The 16,457-nt window shown below is 43.2% G+C and overlaps 1 protein-coding gene across 2 annotated transcripts in view; it reads left to right on the top strand.

Moving 5' to 3' along the window:
* Positions 1-13,156, top strand: part of SBNO1 (strawberry notch homolog 1) — a 57,821-nt gene extending 44,665 nt beyond the window's left edge. For both annotated transcript variants that reach the window (XM_059408268.1, XM_059408269.1), the window contains exons 29-32: positions 2,736-2,873; positions 3,480-3,556; positions 5,323-5,516; positions 6,704-13,156. In XM_059408268.1, coding sequence (XP_059264251.1) covers positions 2,736-2,873; positions 3,480-3,556; positions 5,323-5,516; positions 6,704-6,846 — 552 coding nt within the window. In that variant the 3' untranslated portion in view covers positions 6,847-13,156. The remainder of the gene's footprint in view (positions 1-2,735; positions 2,874-3,479; positions 3,557-5,322; positions 5,517-6,703) is intronic.
* Positions 13,157-16,457: the final 3,301 nt, after the last annotated feature.

The following is a 16,457-nucleotide window of genomic DNA, read 5'->3' on the forward strand; positions in this document are numbered from 1 at the left end:
TAAGTGGTTTTTGAAAATCTTATTGAGGGTGCCTGGGTGGCTCTGTAGGTTGTGTCTCACTCTTGATTTCAGCTCAGGTGATGATTGCAGGGTCGTGAGATGGAGTCCCATCGGGCTTTGTACTCAGTGCAGAGTCTGGTTGAGATTCTCTCCCTCTCTCTCCTCTGTCCCTCCCCCAGCTCCTGTGCACTCGTGTGCATGCACTCTCTCTCTAGAACAAGTAAATAACATCTTTAAAAAAAAAGAAAGTCTTCTGAGATATTTGTAGACTCACATGAGGTTTTGAGAAGCGATACAGAGAACTTCCTTGTACACCAGTTTCACCAATGGTAACATTTTACAAAACTATAACATGATATCAAAACCAGCATCGTATCACTATTACATAATTCACCGCATTTTATTCGGATTTCTCCCTTAGATGGGATTTTGATAGGTACAGATTAGGGTCTTGGTTTTTTGGCTTTTCATTCCAAACTGTTGCCAGAATTTACACACCGGTAGATTTTGAGGTAGTGCTGATCCACATCTTCTTTTGAGTGGAAGGGTGTGGTGATACTGGTCCTTTGTTACTTCTGCATGGCAGCCGGTGATTGGATGTGAGGAGAGGCAGACTTAGAAGGGGCATCGATCCAGGAAGGTGCAGGTGTTTGAAACTCCACCAAAGTAAGCAGACATGCGGGACGCCTGGGTGGATCAGTGGGTTAAGCCTCTGCCTCTGGCCCAGGTCATGCTCTCAGGGTCCTGGGATGGAGCCCCACATTGAGCTCTCTGCTCAGCAGGGAGCCTGCTTCCCCCTCTCTCTGTTCCTGCCTCTGTGCCTACTTGTGATCTCTCTCTCTCTCTCTCTGTCAAATAAATAAAATATTTTTAAAAAGTAAGCAGACATGCTTTACAGTGTTTACCATGTGTTAACATTAGGAAAACCAAGTAGGAATTTCTTTTATTTCCACTGTAGTGTGAGGATTTATTTTGTGATTATAATGAAATAATTTGACACTGTAGAGCCAGATCGCACTTTTATATGCTTTAAACACGGTCTTCTAAGTATAATAATTTTATTGAGTGTTTCAAATCAACTGATAAAACATGTAAAATAGACTTTGTAGTAATTATATAATGTTTCAAATCATTTGAACAAGCAAACGGTAAAGGAGCGTTAATACCCGTGAAGAGAAAAGTAAAATACTGTTTTTTTCTTTCATCGGTGTAAGAATTATCTTTTTTTTTTTTTTTAAGATATTTATTTATTTATTTTGACAGAAAGGACAGGGAGCACAAGCAGGGGGAGTGGGAGAATCAGGCTTCTCACTGAGCATGGAGCCCTACGTGTGGCTCCATCACAGGACCCTGAGATCATGACCTGAGCTGCGGGCAGACAATTAGTGACTGAGCCACCCAGGCATCCCAAGAATTATCCCAATATAAAAAACAACTCAGTGAGCAATTTGTTTTGTAGAAGATCTGGCAAAGTATCTTTACTTTAGAACTTTTCTTTTTCCTTCAGTTTTGCTCCAGAGATTATTGCTTGGAAATTGTTTGCCATTCTTAGAGAAGATACGAATTTTCTAATGTTAATTTTCCTTTAATTTAATGGGCCTTTTAATAGCTCCTTCCTCTTAGCATTTCTGCCATAAGTCCAACTCTTTTAAAAAATTGAAAATATATGTAAGTTCCATCATTTGTCTGATGCATCCATTTCTTCCACTTCTACATACGTATTTATGTATTATTTGCTCAACATTTTGGCTTTTTCCTGTCATAGCTTTATTGTTTACAAATCATGTGACCTGTCAATTCACTCTTAATGGCAGCGATGGGGAGAAACAGCCGTGTTGGGTTAGTAGATGAGTGCAGGGAACCCATGGGTGATCAAAATCATCCTGGAGGTTATGTTTAATTTTAACTTCAAGGAGAGGAACTTTTGTTTTTTTTAAGATTTTATTTATTCATTTGACAGAGATCACAAGTAGGCAGAGAAGCAGGCTCCCTGCTGAGCAGAGAGGAGCTCGCTCGATCCCAGGACCCTGGGATCAAGACCTGAGCTGAAAGCCACTGAGCCACCCAGGTGCCCCTATTTTTTTTTTTTTTTTTTTAGATATTTATTTATTTATTTGTCTGAGCTAGAAAGGGCACAAGCAGAGAAAGCGGCAGGTAGAGGGAGGGGCAGGCTCCCCACCTAGCAGAGAGCCTGATGGTGGGACTTGATCCCAGGATCGTAGAATCCCGACCTGGGCTGAAGGCAGATGCTTAACCAACTGAGCCACCCAGGCATCCCGAGAGAAAAGTTTTTTAACAATGTTTTATTATGAAAAATTTTAAACATAGTTAGAGGTAATAGGATTTTCCTCCAAAGAGTCTGCCCCACTACCTAGACTCCTCCCTCATGGATGTCTGAGACAAGAACATGGATGGACTAGAACAAGCACAGTTACCTCTACTGGACACTAGTGTTTAAAGCTTTATTCAAAACAGTCTTCTAAGAAGTATCTTGGCCATCGACGTATGTGTTCAGCATACCCCACATTTAGGACCCAGGAACGTTTATTTGGGTCGGGCCTCGTGAAACTCAGGTAGATGAGCAGCTGCCATCCTTGTCCACAGTTCCCTATCCATGTGCTTACTCAGCAGTAGTCTTTCAGAGGATTGATTTGCTAATGTGATGGTACAAACAAGCTTATCTTCAAGTGTGCAGCACGGATCCTTATACTTTCTCTCTCTCTTTTTTTAAATAGATAAGGAACAACAAGAAAACTGCCATCTTAGTTAAAGAAGTGAACCCTAAAAAGAAGCTTTTCTTAGTTTATAGACCAAATACTGGGAAACAGCTCAAATTAGAAATTTATGCTGACCTAAAAAAGAAATATAAGAAGGTATTTTTTCATTTGTACACCTTATACTATTTATGAGTACTTGTTTTATAACATGTTGAAACTGTTTAGGAGAGCTATATGTCTATATTTTAAGGTGGTTTTGTCAATTTTTCCTATTTGATTACTGGAAAATTGTTTTCAGAAAACATGTCCAGTGTTGCTACATTAACATCCCAGTCTTAATGTTATCGACCATTAAGAAAATTGTAAAATGATTATTTGAAACAGCTTGTGTTGTCAAAAAAGGAAACTTCCAGTGCTAACTACAGAAATTAGAACCGCCGTATTTATATTTTGCAGTGATTTGTAGAAAAACAGTGAATGACAACATTTTTTCCTAACATTACTGTTAATTTTTAGTATTACCTTATATTACTGTTTCTCCTGGCTAGTTTCATTTGTAAACAATTGTGATTAAACCGACTGTTTGAAACATTTATTACATAGGAAGGCAGGACTTCATGAGTGGCACGCAAATGCAGCCAGTAGCAAGGGTCAGATTGTCCATACTGAGACGTGTGTAAGTTGGCTTAAGAGACTATAAGAAGGCGACCAGGTTGTTTAAAACAATACTGTTTCAATGGAATTTTCATCTTATTTTCACAGGTAGTCTCAGATGATGCCCTGATCCACTGGTTAGATCAATATAATTCCTCTGCAGATACTTGTACTCATGCCTATTGGTTAGTATTTTCATGTTTTTCACCATATTATCCAAAATGTAATGAAGATTTAATTTAAAAACACCTTCACTCTCTAGCTGTCCACAAAGAGATTATTGTTAGGTGTCATGCCTTCTATCAGAGATACTTGTCTGTCTGTGGACCACGCCTACTGGGTGTCCCCTCTTCTCTTCACTAACGCTTGTAACTTCTGACCAAGTGTCGTCAGGCCATACGGACTTGACTGTCATTCTTGCTGAGACTTACTTGTTTTCCCTCCTTTTCTTCCTTCCCTTCCTTTATTTTTTTTTTCCCCCTTTCTTTTTTTTAAACTTTACTGGTGTCCCAGATCAGTTTCATTTTTAAGGCTAGGGGACTTGTAGGAAACTAAGAGTTGCTGACAGCACCAGAAAATGTGTTGTTGAGCCTGGGAACTGATCCTGCTGTGCTACTAGGTTGGCTCGAGGGCTATTCTTTCGAGTCACAATGTGATAAATGCCTCTTTTTTTTTTTTTTTTTTTAAGATTTTATTTATTTATTTGACAGAGAGAAATCACAAGTAGATGGAGAGGCAGGCAGAGAGAGAGAGAGAGGGAAGCAGGCTCCCTGCTGAGCAGAGAGCCCGATGCGGGACTCGATCTCAAGGCAGCGGCTTAACCCACTGAGCCACCCAGGTGCCCTGATAAATGCCTCTTACAATGTTCATTTCAGGGCCTTGTATGGGATATTTTAATACATTGCAGATCAGAGGTCTCACTGTTTTCTTATCCACTTAACATTCAGTAGGGTGTCCAGCCCACTTTATGAAAAGGAATATAGGATGTAGATGAATTTTAGCTAGGTGTTTTTTAGACACATGTAGGTAGGTAAATTTGAAAGGAGCAGTGTTTCGTTTTCATTTTGAGAGGAGATTAGTGCTTTTGGAAATTAGGAAAAGTTTTCAAGATAAAATATTTTTAAAGTTAACTTACAGAAGTTCTCTCTAAAACATTTGCTTTGAGTACTAACAAGAAAGGTGCCCGATACTGTGTGTTTTCTTGAATTATTATTTGAAAGATGATTTTATTGATGAAATGTCTAAATAATTTTTTTTTTTTTTTAAAGATTTTATTTATTTATTTGTCAGAGAGAGAGCGAGCTCAGGCAGACAGAGTGGAAGGCAGAGTCAGAGGGAGAAGCAGGCTCCCTGTGGAGCAAGGATCCCGATGTGGGACTCGATCCCAGGACGCTGGGATCATGACCTGAGCTGAAGGCAGCTGCTTAAACAACTGAGCCACCCAGGCGTCCCGTCTAAATAATTTTTAACCGTAAACCATGTCTTCCTTTTTTTACAGTATTTAAAAATTTTCATTATTTTGGTTTGCTGAGGCCCTTCCCAGTTCAAGATTTAGAATATATTGGTTTAATAATTTTTAGAGGTAACACAGAATTATTTGATAAGCTAACATTAATATAGTAAACTGATGGATGTTAAAATGACAGACCTTTTAAATGGATATTGAAACCAGTAAGTTAACCCTTTTACAGAGAGTCAGGCCCCAGAAATTTTATTTTCTAAAATAAATCTTAGAAACTTAAAAAATTGGCAGTAATACCTTAAATTGGAAAGGATGATCCAGTATGTTAAAGGATGTAATCTAAGAAACTGTCAGTAAAGAAGGGCAAATCGTGCCAGAACATTGTCCAGTTGAAACCTAGGTAGACTTTGTGAGACGTGTGTGTGTGTGTGTGTGTGTGTGTGTGTGTGTCTATGTATACATACATATTTTCCCCCCTATCTATCCTAGGCGTGGCAACTGCAAAAAAGCCAGCTTGGGATTAGTTTGTGAAATAGGTCTTCGCTGCCGCACGTATTATGTATTATGTGGCTCCGTTCTGAGTGTCTGGACAAAAGTTGAGGGTGTTCTAGCGTCTGTCAGTGGCACAAATGTGAAGATGCAGATAGTTCGGCTAAGAACAGAGGATGGACAACGTATTGTAGGTGAGTTTAATTTTGGGGGGTTGAGTTATTGGGAAAAAATCAGAGCCTTTTTTTAAAAAAATTTTGATTCTTACATTTTAAAAATCTCAGTATCTATTCTAGTAGTGGAATAGAGCTTGATATATATGTTCTTAAAAGGCTGAACGGAAGGTAAGTCTTCAGATGGGCATTGTTGATTCTGGCTGAAGTTATGATATGGTCATTTTCCTTACACTGCTCTCAGCTGTTCCTGCTCCCCTTCCTCATTGTTGCCGTCTGCACAGCCTTTCTTGTGTAAAGACTAAGCCCGCCTCTTGCCAAGGAGTCCTGGAAGTCTGCTGTTTGATGTTCACTGAGTCCACATCGAGACTGAAACGAATGTTGCTGTGCGCAGAGGCCGGCCTGGAGCTTTGGGAAGAGCATGGGCAGAGCAGGCCAGCTGCACCTACCGCCCGCTCACAGGCTTTGCAGGGAGCTTTCCCTGTCCCTCCACATTTGTTTGATTTGCCACAGCCTTCCTTTTTTATCTTGGGTGGCAGATTGGCAGTCTGTGGGCCAGAGATAGTCCATGAACATTTTTTTGACCCTCAAATATTTTCAGTTGTCACAAGTTTGCATTTGAATTAGTTGCCAACATTTAAAGGTCAGAAGCCGGGCTTTTCATTTTCTCAAAAGGTGCGTGTGTGCACACACACGGCTGTGTACACGCATCAGCTTCTGTGACACATCGAGCCCCTGTTCCCAGATGAGAGGAGTTCCAGTTCTTTGCCAGGACGTCTACTTTCCCCCGTTTGCTGACATCTGTACTGTGACCGCTTGACAGTTAACCTGCTTCAGTCAGCCTTTGAGTTTGCAGCCGCTGTCCTGTGCTCTTCCTGCTACGTTAGCACTTGGCCAGAGAAGGTTGTGTTGATGTGCATTTGTGAAGATGCAAAGGTAGATCGGGAGACACTGTATTTGACCTTTCTGTTCCACCACCAAGTTGGTGTTGCTGTAGACATGCAGATGCTTAGGTATTTGTGGGTGACGCTGCCGAGGAATTAGGTTACTTCTGAAGGGGCCATTTCAGTTATTAGGTATTTATTTCATTTTTGTGTGGCGGCGTCTTTGTTCCACTTAATAGTGTGCTTCACTCGGAATGTGCTGTGAAGCTGGGATATACGGCTGTCTTGGATGCACCCTCCCAAAATTCTTGTTTCTAATTGCAGGTTTGATCATTCCTGCAAATTGTGTGTCTCCACTTGTAAATCTCCTGTCAACTTCAGACCAGTCTCAACAGCTTGCAGTCCAGCAGAAGCAGCTCTGGCAGCAGCGCCACCCTCAGAGCATCGCCAACTTGAGCAACGCGTAAGAACAGACAGGTTTCGACATGGATGTATCTGAAATGCTGTTGAAGCATATCATTTGCATAAAAATCAGGGACAGTTTCCAAAGAATTATAATTTTTTTTTCAGTTGTGCTCTCTCTAGTTAATTTTTTTGGGAGTAAGGACAAACCTGGAATAGATAGCAAAACTGAAAATCAGCAGTGCCGATGGGGGTACATATGTCTTTCCTTTGCTTTTCCCATGGTACTTCCCATATGCTTTTACTTTGGGTGAGCAGAGGGATATGTGCGCGTGCGTGTGTGTCTGTTTGTTTGTGAGTTTGTTAAAGGCTACAAACCACAATTGGTTTAAAAATGCTTGGAACTTCCCAAACTGGCTTTACTTTTATGTTACACAGTGCTCAGGGTTAACGCAGTACATCCATGCAACTGCTGTGGGAGTTCTCCCCAGATGCATGTGTTTTGAGTCTATAAATATAGAAAATATATATTGGTTTCTTTTTCCAACTTATTAAACAATAGGTTTATTAAAGCATGAAATGAAAGGTTGCATATCATGCATTCAGGTTCTTTTCTAGTTTTGTTCTGACAGTGCATGTCTTTGAAAGCATGCGTAAACAAGACTAAAACAAGTCAAGTAACGGAGAGAAACATTTGTAGATGTACAGCATTGGTTATTGCATTTTTATAGTGTTTATATCTGGGTATTGCTTCTTACCCTGCAAATCTTAGCCCCTTCCCCATTCTCCCTGCCCCAGGTTTCTGGTCAAGGTAACGAGTACATACATTTTTTTGTGGTAAAACTCTTAAAAAGTTAATTTTAATGTATTAATAGTATTCCTAATGTGTGCTGCAAAAATGGCTACAAGCCTGCTTTTCTTAAAATTACACTTTCCTTAACTTAAAGATAGTTTTAGAAAGAAATACAAATTGGCTTCCTTCTTGCAAACAATCTTTTTTTTTTACTTCATTATCTTAATTTGTCACTCATAAAAAAGGAAACCGTACTTGAGCTGTAAACTAGACAATGAGGAGACACTTGAGGCTTCTGCTGTATGTTTATTTCTTGTTGTTATTGTTGTTACCCAGTAACGTGAATATTGTTTAATGTGTTGTAAGACATTGTAGAGTTTATCTCAAGCTGTTAAAAATGGTGATGTACAAATGTGAATAGATACTTATCTACAATATGGGTGAGTTTTGTTTCGCCTATAATAGATGTTTATAAAAACAAGTGAGGGGACAATTGGTTTTTTTGTTTCCTTTTGTTTTCCTCCCCCCCCCCCCTTTTTTTGCTTGCACAGGTTGCACTATGAAAAATTGAGATTGTATAAACCTGGTCAAAAGCTACAAGATACCACAATCTTGTAGGTGTCAAATAAAAAGTTATGATACTAACCAGAAGTGGACTCGTGTTTAGGCCCTCACCACCTTCGGAAGCAGTCCGTGACGGGGACTCCGCAGAACTCGAGTGTTGCTCGGCGCTCCGAGAGCCTTCTGTTTGGACTTCTGTCGGGCTCACCCTCGAAACGGAGATGGTGTCGAGGAAGGGGTGAAGTGATCGATCTTTTGAATGTTGCTCAAACTGAATTGTTCTCTTTTGTTACTTTTTAAACTTTTAGCGAATCAGGTGGGATGTATGTTCAGTGAAGGCAAGCTAGGGCTTTCCGCTTCCTGTGTCCCTTTACGCCCCAGTTCGCTTATGTCAAGTTTACTGTAAGTTTCCTTTATTTATTCTTAATACCTAGAAGAACACATTGCCGGTAATTTCTGTTCTTTGGCATGTTTTGCCAAGTGGATGCAACTTTCCTCCTCAGTCTAGGCTCTCTATCTCAGGCATGATCCATCTGAAGATCGACCAATGTTCCTTGTTAGGGCAGATCGTCCCACCTGCAGCAAAGCTTCTCAGTTAGTTCCTCTCTGTGGAAACCGGGAGCCTGCACAGCGTCCATCAGCACGCTGAAGTGACAGAGAGTTGGGGATGGGAACCCTAACAGACCTGCTCCCCTCAGTGAGACAGAATGGCAGATTTCTCATGGGCTCTTGGCCCAGCTTCCCTCTTTTTTGTGTGGGGTTATCTTTCTCGCAGGGTGTGCTTATTGCCAAGCATCAGTACGAGGATTCTGTAGGATGCAGTTAGTTGACCCCCACAATTCCTGATGCAACGTTTGCCCTTTGAACAGCTATCTTGATGCAAAGGGCATCGGTATATTCTGTTCTTTGAGGAACAGCTTTGTTTTGCTCTTAGAAATAAGGTCCAGAAGTAAGGCCTCTGAAAAGTCTCCAAGGAGACCTCAAAAAGGCAATCAGTGTAAATGGAGGGGGACCCGAGCTGCCACATCCCCCTGTCCATCATACCCATCATGGCGTGGGCTGTGTTAAGCACCAAGAGTGTGCTGCTCGTCCCCTTCCCTGGAGGTTGAACACAGGACCTTGACACTGTGCCCTTACCTAAGTCAGCAAGTTCAGGTGGGTCAGCATGGGGCTGTCCAGCATTCAAGGCCCTCCTCTGTCAAAAAATCAAGTCTTAACAACAGCAAACTTCTGTAAAACAGGCCCGTGTATTTCAGGATCTGAATGCCACGTCTGACCCCAGGGCCTTGTTGAACCCGATGCTTTTGGCCCCTGCAATGCCTTTCCTCCCTTTTTAGCAATACGGCTCTGAGGACCAAGATTTGATTATAAACCATGTTTGTGTTTTCAGAGTTTACAGTGTCTATTGTGCTGAAAACCACTTCCTAAGTCCAGAGCTGCTCAGCTGGTATCTCGGGGGGAATTGGTGTTCCCCGAGTTTAGCAATCTCCACACCGCAAGGCCTCCGGCTGTGGTTTAGTGGGATTATCCAGGTCAGCATCGATGATGCAAAGTATTAACGAAGTATTTCTTGAAATGCAGCTTGATCAGAAAGTAAATATCTGAAGCATTTTCCCCTTTTTGCTGCTGTGTTGCAGATAGACTTTCAGCATCTTTTCTTTCCGTCCGTGTAGAAGGTAGCCAGAACTTGCATCCAGAGCAGCGTGCGTGTGTGTGTTCGTGTACATATATTTATTCCCGTGCAGTCAGTTCGCACTTCAGAAAATGGTTTGAGCTGCAGCAGGAGCCCTTTTCACGTTAGTGTGCTTCATCTGTAGAGGTCAAGTTCTAGATTACCAAGCTCCAGAGGACTGTAACATCTTAGGGGCCCAGTCCCGTGTCCACAGCCCCTGGGGCATTCATTTGCTGGCCTCCGTGTCATGCTATTAGAACTGGTAACAGGCACCACCAGAAAGGGCACCAGGACAGCATTTACATTTGAATAGTGGGAACCTTTTCCCGCACCCCCTCTCCTTCCCAGTTTAGCAAGAAGGCAGAAAGCAGTAGTAGATTACAAATGATTGGTGCATCTCAGTTTATGAAAGTAGGAGCAGAGGAAAAGTACTTTCCCTTTTGGTCCTTTTCTTGATAAGATACGAAGAGGATTGTCTGTGTCTATAATCTCTTACTTTAAAAACATACCTGAGGGATACTTGGTAGTTTCTGAGAACGGTGCTAATAAGAGTTGCTGTTAGGCTGGGATCCGGTTAGCCAGACGTTGGGTTAGTTCAGGCATCCCAGTGGCCAAGAAAACCACTGTGACAATGGGCATTTAGCGACTACCCCTCCTGGATCTGGGGTCTCCCTGTGTAATCGCATACCCGCGCACGGGGCCAGGCACACTGTGCTGCTGGAGTGTGGAGGCAGTCCACCTCGTGGCTCTAGCCGCGAGCAGAAACCGTTTGTGGAGACTCGTTATGGGATGCCAGTTCTCGAATACAAATGCAGTGTCTTTTAAGGGCGCGTAAGTGAAGGAAACGCACATAGATACCCGCAACTCAAGCTAGCTAGTAGTTTTTTCTGAGTACTTGAGGTGAAATTCAAAACCCACCTTCTGATTTTATGCTGTACTTATATATATGTACATAAATGTGTATATATAGAAATGTTGAGTTTTTTTGAATTCTGAATGTAAATATTTCTTGTAAATTGGGACCCCATCCACTTGTTTTTCCCTTTCCCTCCTCCCTTCCATCCTATTTATTCTTTTCTTGACTTCCCATATGGGACATCTTCTACTTTTTTTTTTATATATAAAAGTATGGAAAACTTCTTAGTTGAATTTGTTCATATATTTTAGAATTCAGTTTTGCATCTTTACTATAGAATTCCTATGTCTGTTTTGTGTTAATATTTTTCAACATGCCTGATTGTGTTTGCATTTTTATTACAAATTTTTACTGTGTGCAATGCATTGTATTGGGGGGAATGTACTTGAGTGCAATTTCTGATACTGTCATTATATGACTAGTTACGCTCATTTATGTTGCTCTTTGGAAGCTATAGTGAGCCTGATGTTTTCACATAAAAAAAATTTCTTCCCAAGACTTCCTTTAAGCTCCTCTAACTTCTTCAGTGCATTTGGGATCCAATGTAGCTTTTCAGTAACCCAACTTGCTCCTACCCTCGCAGTTTTTCAGGCCTGTACCAAAGCCTTCACCTGTGTGGCTCAGCTGAGAGGAAAATCTTACAGATCTGACCACTAGTTGATGGCCTGCTGCTGGCTGCAAAGTTTTTGAGGGTTTTTTGGTTTTGTTTTTGTTTTTTTAAGAAGTCAGGCCTGTACGTTTAACCTGCAAATTAATAAATCAAAAATTTACTTTGTAGGGAAGACAGGGAATCTGCTTTTGCTCTCACCTGTTTAGGATTTTAACAGCAGATGGGGAGACTGGCTTGGTACATGTGGGTCTCCGTAAAAAACGTTCTTTAAGGAGCAGTTGTCCTCCCAAAGAGAGCGACACACAACTGCTCTAGAGGCTCCAGGAGCCTTCAGCTCGTGGGCTGATTTCTTCTTGAACCGTTAGCCGTGGGTGGACTGGCCAGCAGGCTGCCCTGAGCTGCTCTCACCACTACTGAACTACCAGTGAGTGGCCCTTGGCTGGGTGAGGCGCCCACAGCCTCGTTGCTGAGCTGGATTGAGGCCTTCTGGACGATGAGTGTTGCCCATGGGGAAGACCTGGGGGTGGCTCATGAAAACGGTGGGTAATCATCAGCGGGGAGGCAGACTTCAAAGATTTTGCACCATGAAAAAGCTCTTCCTTCATGCTCCCCAGGTGGGATCGCCATGAGCATGTCTTGGGCCTTTAACTCATGTACATGTTCCGCTCACCTATTCCAGCTTGCTAGACTTGTTCAAAATTTTACAAGTTGTCTGCATGGAAATAAGCCTCGGGAACGGAGCATATCCTCAATTAGGGCCTGTTAGAGATGTGCTCGGGTGAGAATCCCGGCTCAGGTCCAGCCTGCCCGCTCCCTGCCTCTGGTGCCGGAGGAGTGCCGAGCCGGGCAACGGGCGGCCACTGTCCCCGGCGCCATGGTGGCAGGACGGCTCAGAGCGCCTGCGCAGCAAGGGACACACCCTGGCCAAGTTGATTCTTCTTGCTTCTTGAGGTTCAGGCCTCCCCCTCCCCGGGTCGGAAGGTCAGTCCACAGCCCCCTTCGTGGGAACACCCCATTCATGCACCTCCCTACCCCAGGGCCTTTCTTGCGATGACCGTACTCGCGCACTGAAGAGGATAAAGCAGCTTTGAGCCTTCTTCCTGACTCCGCGGGAGGGGCGAGAACTCGTTCCTACGGAGCACGTTGTCGTCTCCCCGCCGTTAGAGAAAAGAACCATCCTGTTCGTGGTTTATACTGAGTCTGCAAACTACTGACACGATTTTTCAATAACCACTTGTACCATCGAGCATGAGAAGCGGGAAGAGGGACGCTGTGTCTCTGCAATAAAACTTCCGCCAGGTTCTACCTCTGCTGAGCAAAGGGTACTTTTATACGTAGGCGTAGATCTTCCTCCTTCACTGATCTGACTTGGTGCATCTTGAGACAACATGCAATGGAATCCAAAGACAATTTGAAACTAAGGTGGCTGTAAACTCTTGGTTGTTTTCATTTGGTCCTCTTTTTTTAAATCTCCCTTTTTATATCGCTCCTCTGTCTCGAATGTCCGTTAGCGTGTGAAGGGTACGCACTGTTCCGATGATACTGCACTGCTCCATCCAGCCTTCCGTGGTTAACCCAGTACCAAGTGTCCAGAAGTGACTGTTCCAACCATTTTGATCATGTAACTTTAAAAATTGGGTCTCATGCAATAAACTTTGTGTTGGCTGCATTGAGCGAGGTTTACCCTTGCAATATAAAAAAAACGATCAACCATGAAGCATAACAAACTCTGTAGATTTTCGTTGTCATGTTTTTTGTTTTGTTTTGTTTTCTTTCTTTTTCTTTTTTTTGTAAGATTCTTAAATAAATTAAACGGGCTAATATGTTTTTTTCTCTGTTCGTGTTTTCTTTCTCTGGGTTCTGAGCTCCCATTGGAGTGTCCCGTGCCACCATCCTTGCTAGAGAGCTTTCCTTTGGGGGCTTGGACTTTCTTAATGTTGGCATTTTATTGAGAGTGAATTACAGGAGACGTCTCACAGTGTGGCTGGCCCCTTCTTTAAAATCAGTCCTGGTGTTGAGCAGCCGCCCAGTCTGTGAGTGCAAGATTTGAGCTCTGCCTCGGAGAACACCAGCCAGTGTAAAAAACTGTCCGGGCTTATTGTGGGCCTACTGTATGCCAGTCGCAGTGGCGGGCTCTCCATATTCCTTTCTGTGGCTTTCAGTCCTTCTGTAGTTTTCAGATGAAGTCACTTTGCTCATAAGCTAGGAAAGGCATTTAGTTTCTCATTTTTGCGGGACTGGTGCCTGTATTTATTAAGGGTTTTATACATAACTGCTGTGCGTCTACCATTGGGTCACATGCTGGGTACTTACTCTCACGTCGAGAGCGTAAATGAGCAAACAGGATTCTTGTGGTCATGGGAGTTAAGAAAACACCAAGAACGCTATTTGTGCCTGAGCCTAGGAGGTGACTGGCCATGGCACTGAGGAAGTTGGAGTGGGTAGAGAAGGGAGTGGAGCAATCTTAGGCCACTATTGAACCTGGGGCTTGGAGAGAAAGGATTGGCCAAGACGTCCGGCCAGCTTCTTGCCCTGCTTGGGAAGCAGGGAACAGGGAATGAAGGGAACAGAAGACCCCACAGGAAGATCAGTTACCTCCCCTGTAAGGTTTGAGTACCCTGACTTTTAACTTAGAAGCACAGATCTGGGAGCCAGCACGGGGTGGGGTTCTGTCCAGCCGAGGTGGCCTGGGCCAAGAGTCAGGACTGCCATCCTGGAGAAGGACGGAGAGAGGGGTCAGGGAGAGGAGGTTGGGTTTTGTTTTTGTTTAGATTGATTTATTTAATTGACAGAGGTCACAAGTAGGCAGAGAGAGAGGAGGAAGGAAAGCAGGCTCCCTGCTGAGCAGAGGGCCCGATGCAGGGCTCGATCCCAGGACCCTGGGATCATGACCTGAGTTGAAGACAGAGGTTTTAAGCCACTGAGCCACCCAGGCGCCCTGATTTTTTTTTTTTTTTTTTAATGTTTAGAATATGGCTTCTTTGTGGGGTTTCAAATGTTTAAGAGAATCACAATTTATAGCTTGAAATTTTTCTTTTTAAGATTTTATTTATTTGAGAGGATGAAAGAGAGCGAGCACAAGAAGAGGGAGGGTCAGAGGGAGAAGCAGAGTCCCTGCCAAGCAAGGAGCCCAGTGCAGGACCGGATCCCAGGACTCCAGGATCATGACCGGAGCCGAAGGCAGTCACCCAACCAACTGAGCCACGCAGGTGCCCTATAGTTTGAACTTTTTAAGGGAATTCAAGCAAATTTGTAAATGGTGTTAATATTTAGGGCAATTTAATCTCAAATACATGAGATAATTGAGTATTAATTGAACAAGTGAAAGAGTGTTTTACATTTTAACCAAAATTTTTATTTATTTCTTTATTTTATTTTTTACATTTTAACCAAAATTTTTATTTATATTTTCTTTTTTATTTTTATTTTTTAAAGATTTTATGTATTTGACAGAGACAGCAAGAGTGGGAGTGGCAGAGGGAGAAGCAGGTTCCCCGCTGAGCGGGGAGCCTGATGCGGGGCTCTATCTCAGGACCCTGGGATCATGACCTGAACTGAAGGCAGACACTTAACAACTGAGCCACCCTGGCACCCCAATTTTTATTATTTTTCAAATGGATAGTATATATATTTTTAAAGATTTTATTTATTTGTCAGAAAAAGCACAAGCAGGGGGAGCAGCAGAGGAAGAAACAGGCTCCCCACTGAGCAGAGAGCCCGATGGGCTCAATCCCAGGACTCTGGGATCACGACCCGAGCAGAAGGCAGACGCTTAACTGACTGAGCCACCCAGGTGTCCCTTAACTAACATTTTAAAAATATATATTTGTAAGTTGAGGGGCACCCGGCAGGCTTTAGTAGAGTGTGTGACTCTTGAGCTCAGCGTGGTAGGTTTGAGTCCCATGTTGGCTGGAGAGGTTATTTAAACAATAAAAACCTTTAAGAATACATGTGTAAGTTGGGCTTGCTGACTGAAAAGAAACAGGATTTTAAATGCATAACCTAAATAAGCTAGGGTATTCATCTGAATAAGAGAGGAAGAGGCCTGAGCTTCATCGAGCCCCTCCACCATCCCCAAGTTTTTGGCTGCCGTTTGCTGTGACCATGTTCCCCCCCTCAGTGTTTTATCTGCGCTCAGGTCTGCTTTCAGCCTCACCGTGTGTCCCCCGGACCTCCCCACTGTTGACATTGGGGCCAGGCCCTTCTTCGTCGGAGGCTGTCCTGTTCATTTTAGGATATTTAGTGACGTCCCTGGTCTCTACCCACTAGATGCCAGTAGTAGACCCTGCTCCGCACGCCCAACCACACTGCACCGCCCCCCACCCCCGGTTGTGACAACCCAAAATGTCTCCAGACATTGCCAAACGTCCTCTGAGTGCCAAAATCGCCGGCCCCTTGGTTAGGAGCTACTGTCCTCGACCAATTAGTCATAAAGAGGCAAAAGGTTGGTGTCTACGGCAGGTGTGTGTGTGTGTGTGTGCACGCGCACGTGCAAGAGTTTGTGTTTTACAGAGGACGGGGTCCATGAACAAGGGCCTTGAGCTACGGAAAATACAAATGCTTAACTGGCTGGGGGTTTGGAGTATGTACAGTACAATTTCCATAAGTATGAATATTTAACAGCTAGTCATTTGAGAGCATGATGTAAAGAAGCCATCTGTGGAGGCCTTTATGGAGAGAAAGGAGGCTAAAAGAAATGTGCAAAATGCTTATTTTTAGAGTCCAACTCTCGGCATGTTGGCTTCACGCTCTGAACGCTGCCCACTCTGGGCATCAGGTGCATTATTGGGTTAGGAGAGGCAACTGCCGCGCTGTTGGCTCCAAATCACCAACTCATCACCATTTAAGAATCACCACAAAGTGGTGTGCAAAGGTAGGGAGGCTGGGTAGGTGCAAAATTGGTCTGGAACACTTCTGTTTCGCGTGAGTACCAACACCTGCATGAAGTCAATGAGCAGATGAGAACACCCAGCGAACGCTGTTTCCACTCCTGCCACTTGGTCCGCTGTTCTCTTCCACCATTTCAAGGTGCTCAGCCTTGCCGGTTTCTCCATTACTCCTTCTTGGGGAACTCTAGAGGGTAATTTTTTTTTTTTTTTTTTTTTTTTTTTTTTTTTTTTTTTT

The sequence above is a fragment of the Mustela nigripes genome, chromosome 8 (assembly GCF_022355385.1).
Source record: "Mustela nigripes isolate SB6536 chromosome 8, MUSNIG.SB6536, whole genome shotgun sequence".
Taxonomy (NCBI): Eukaryota; Metazoa; Chordata; class Mammalia; order Carnivora; family Mustelidae; genus Mustela; species Mustela nigripes.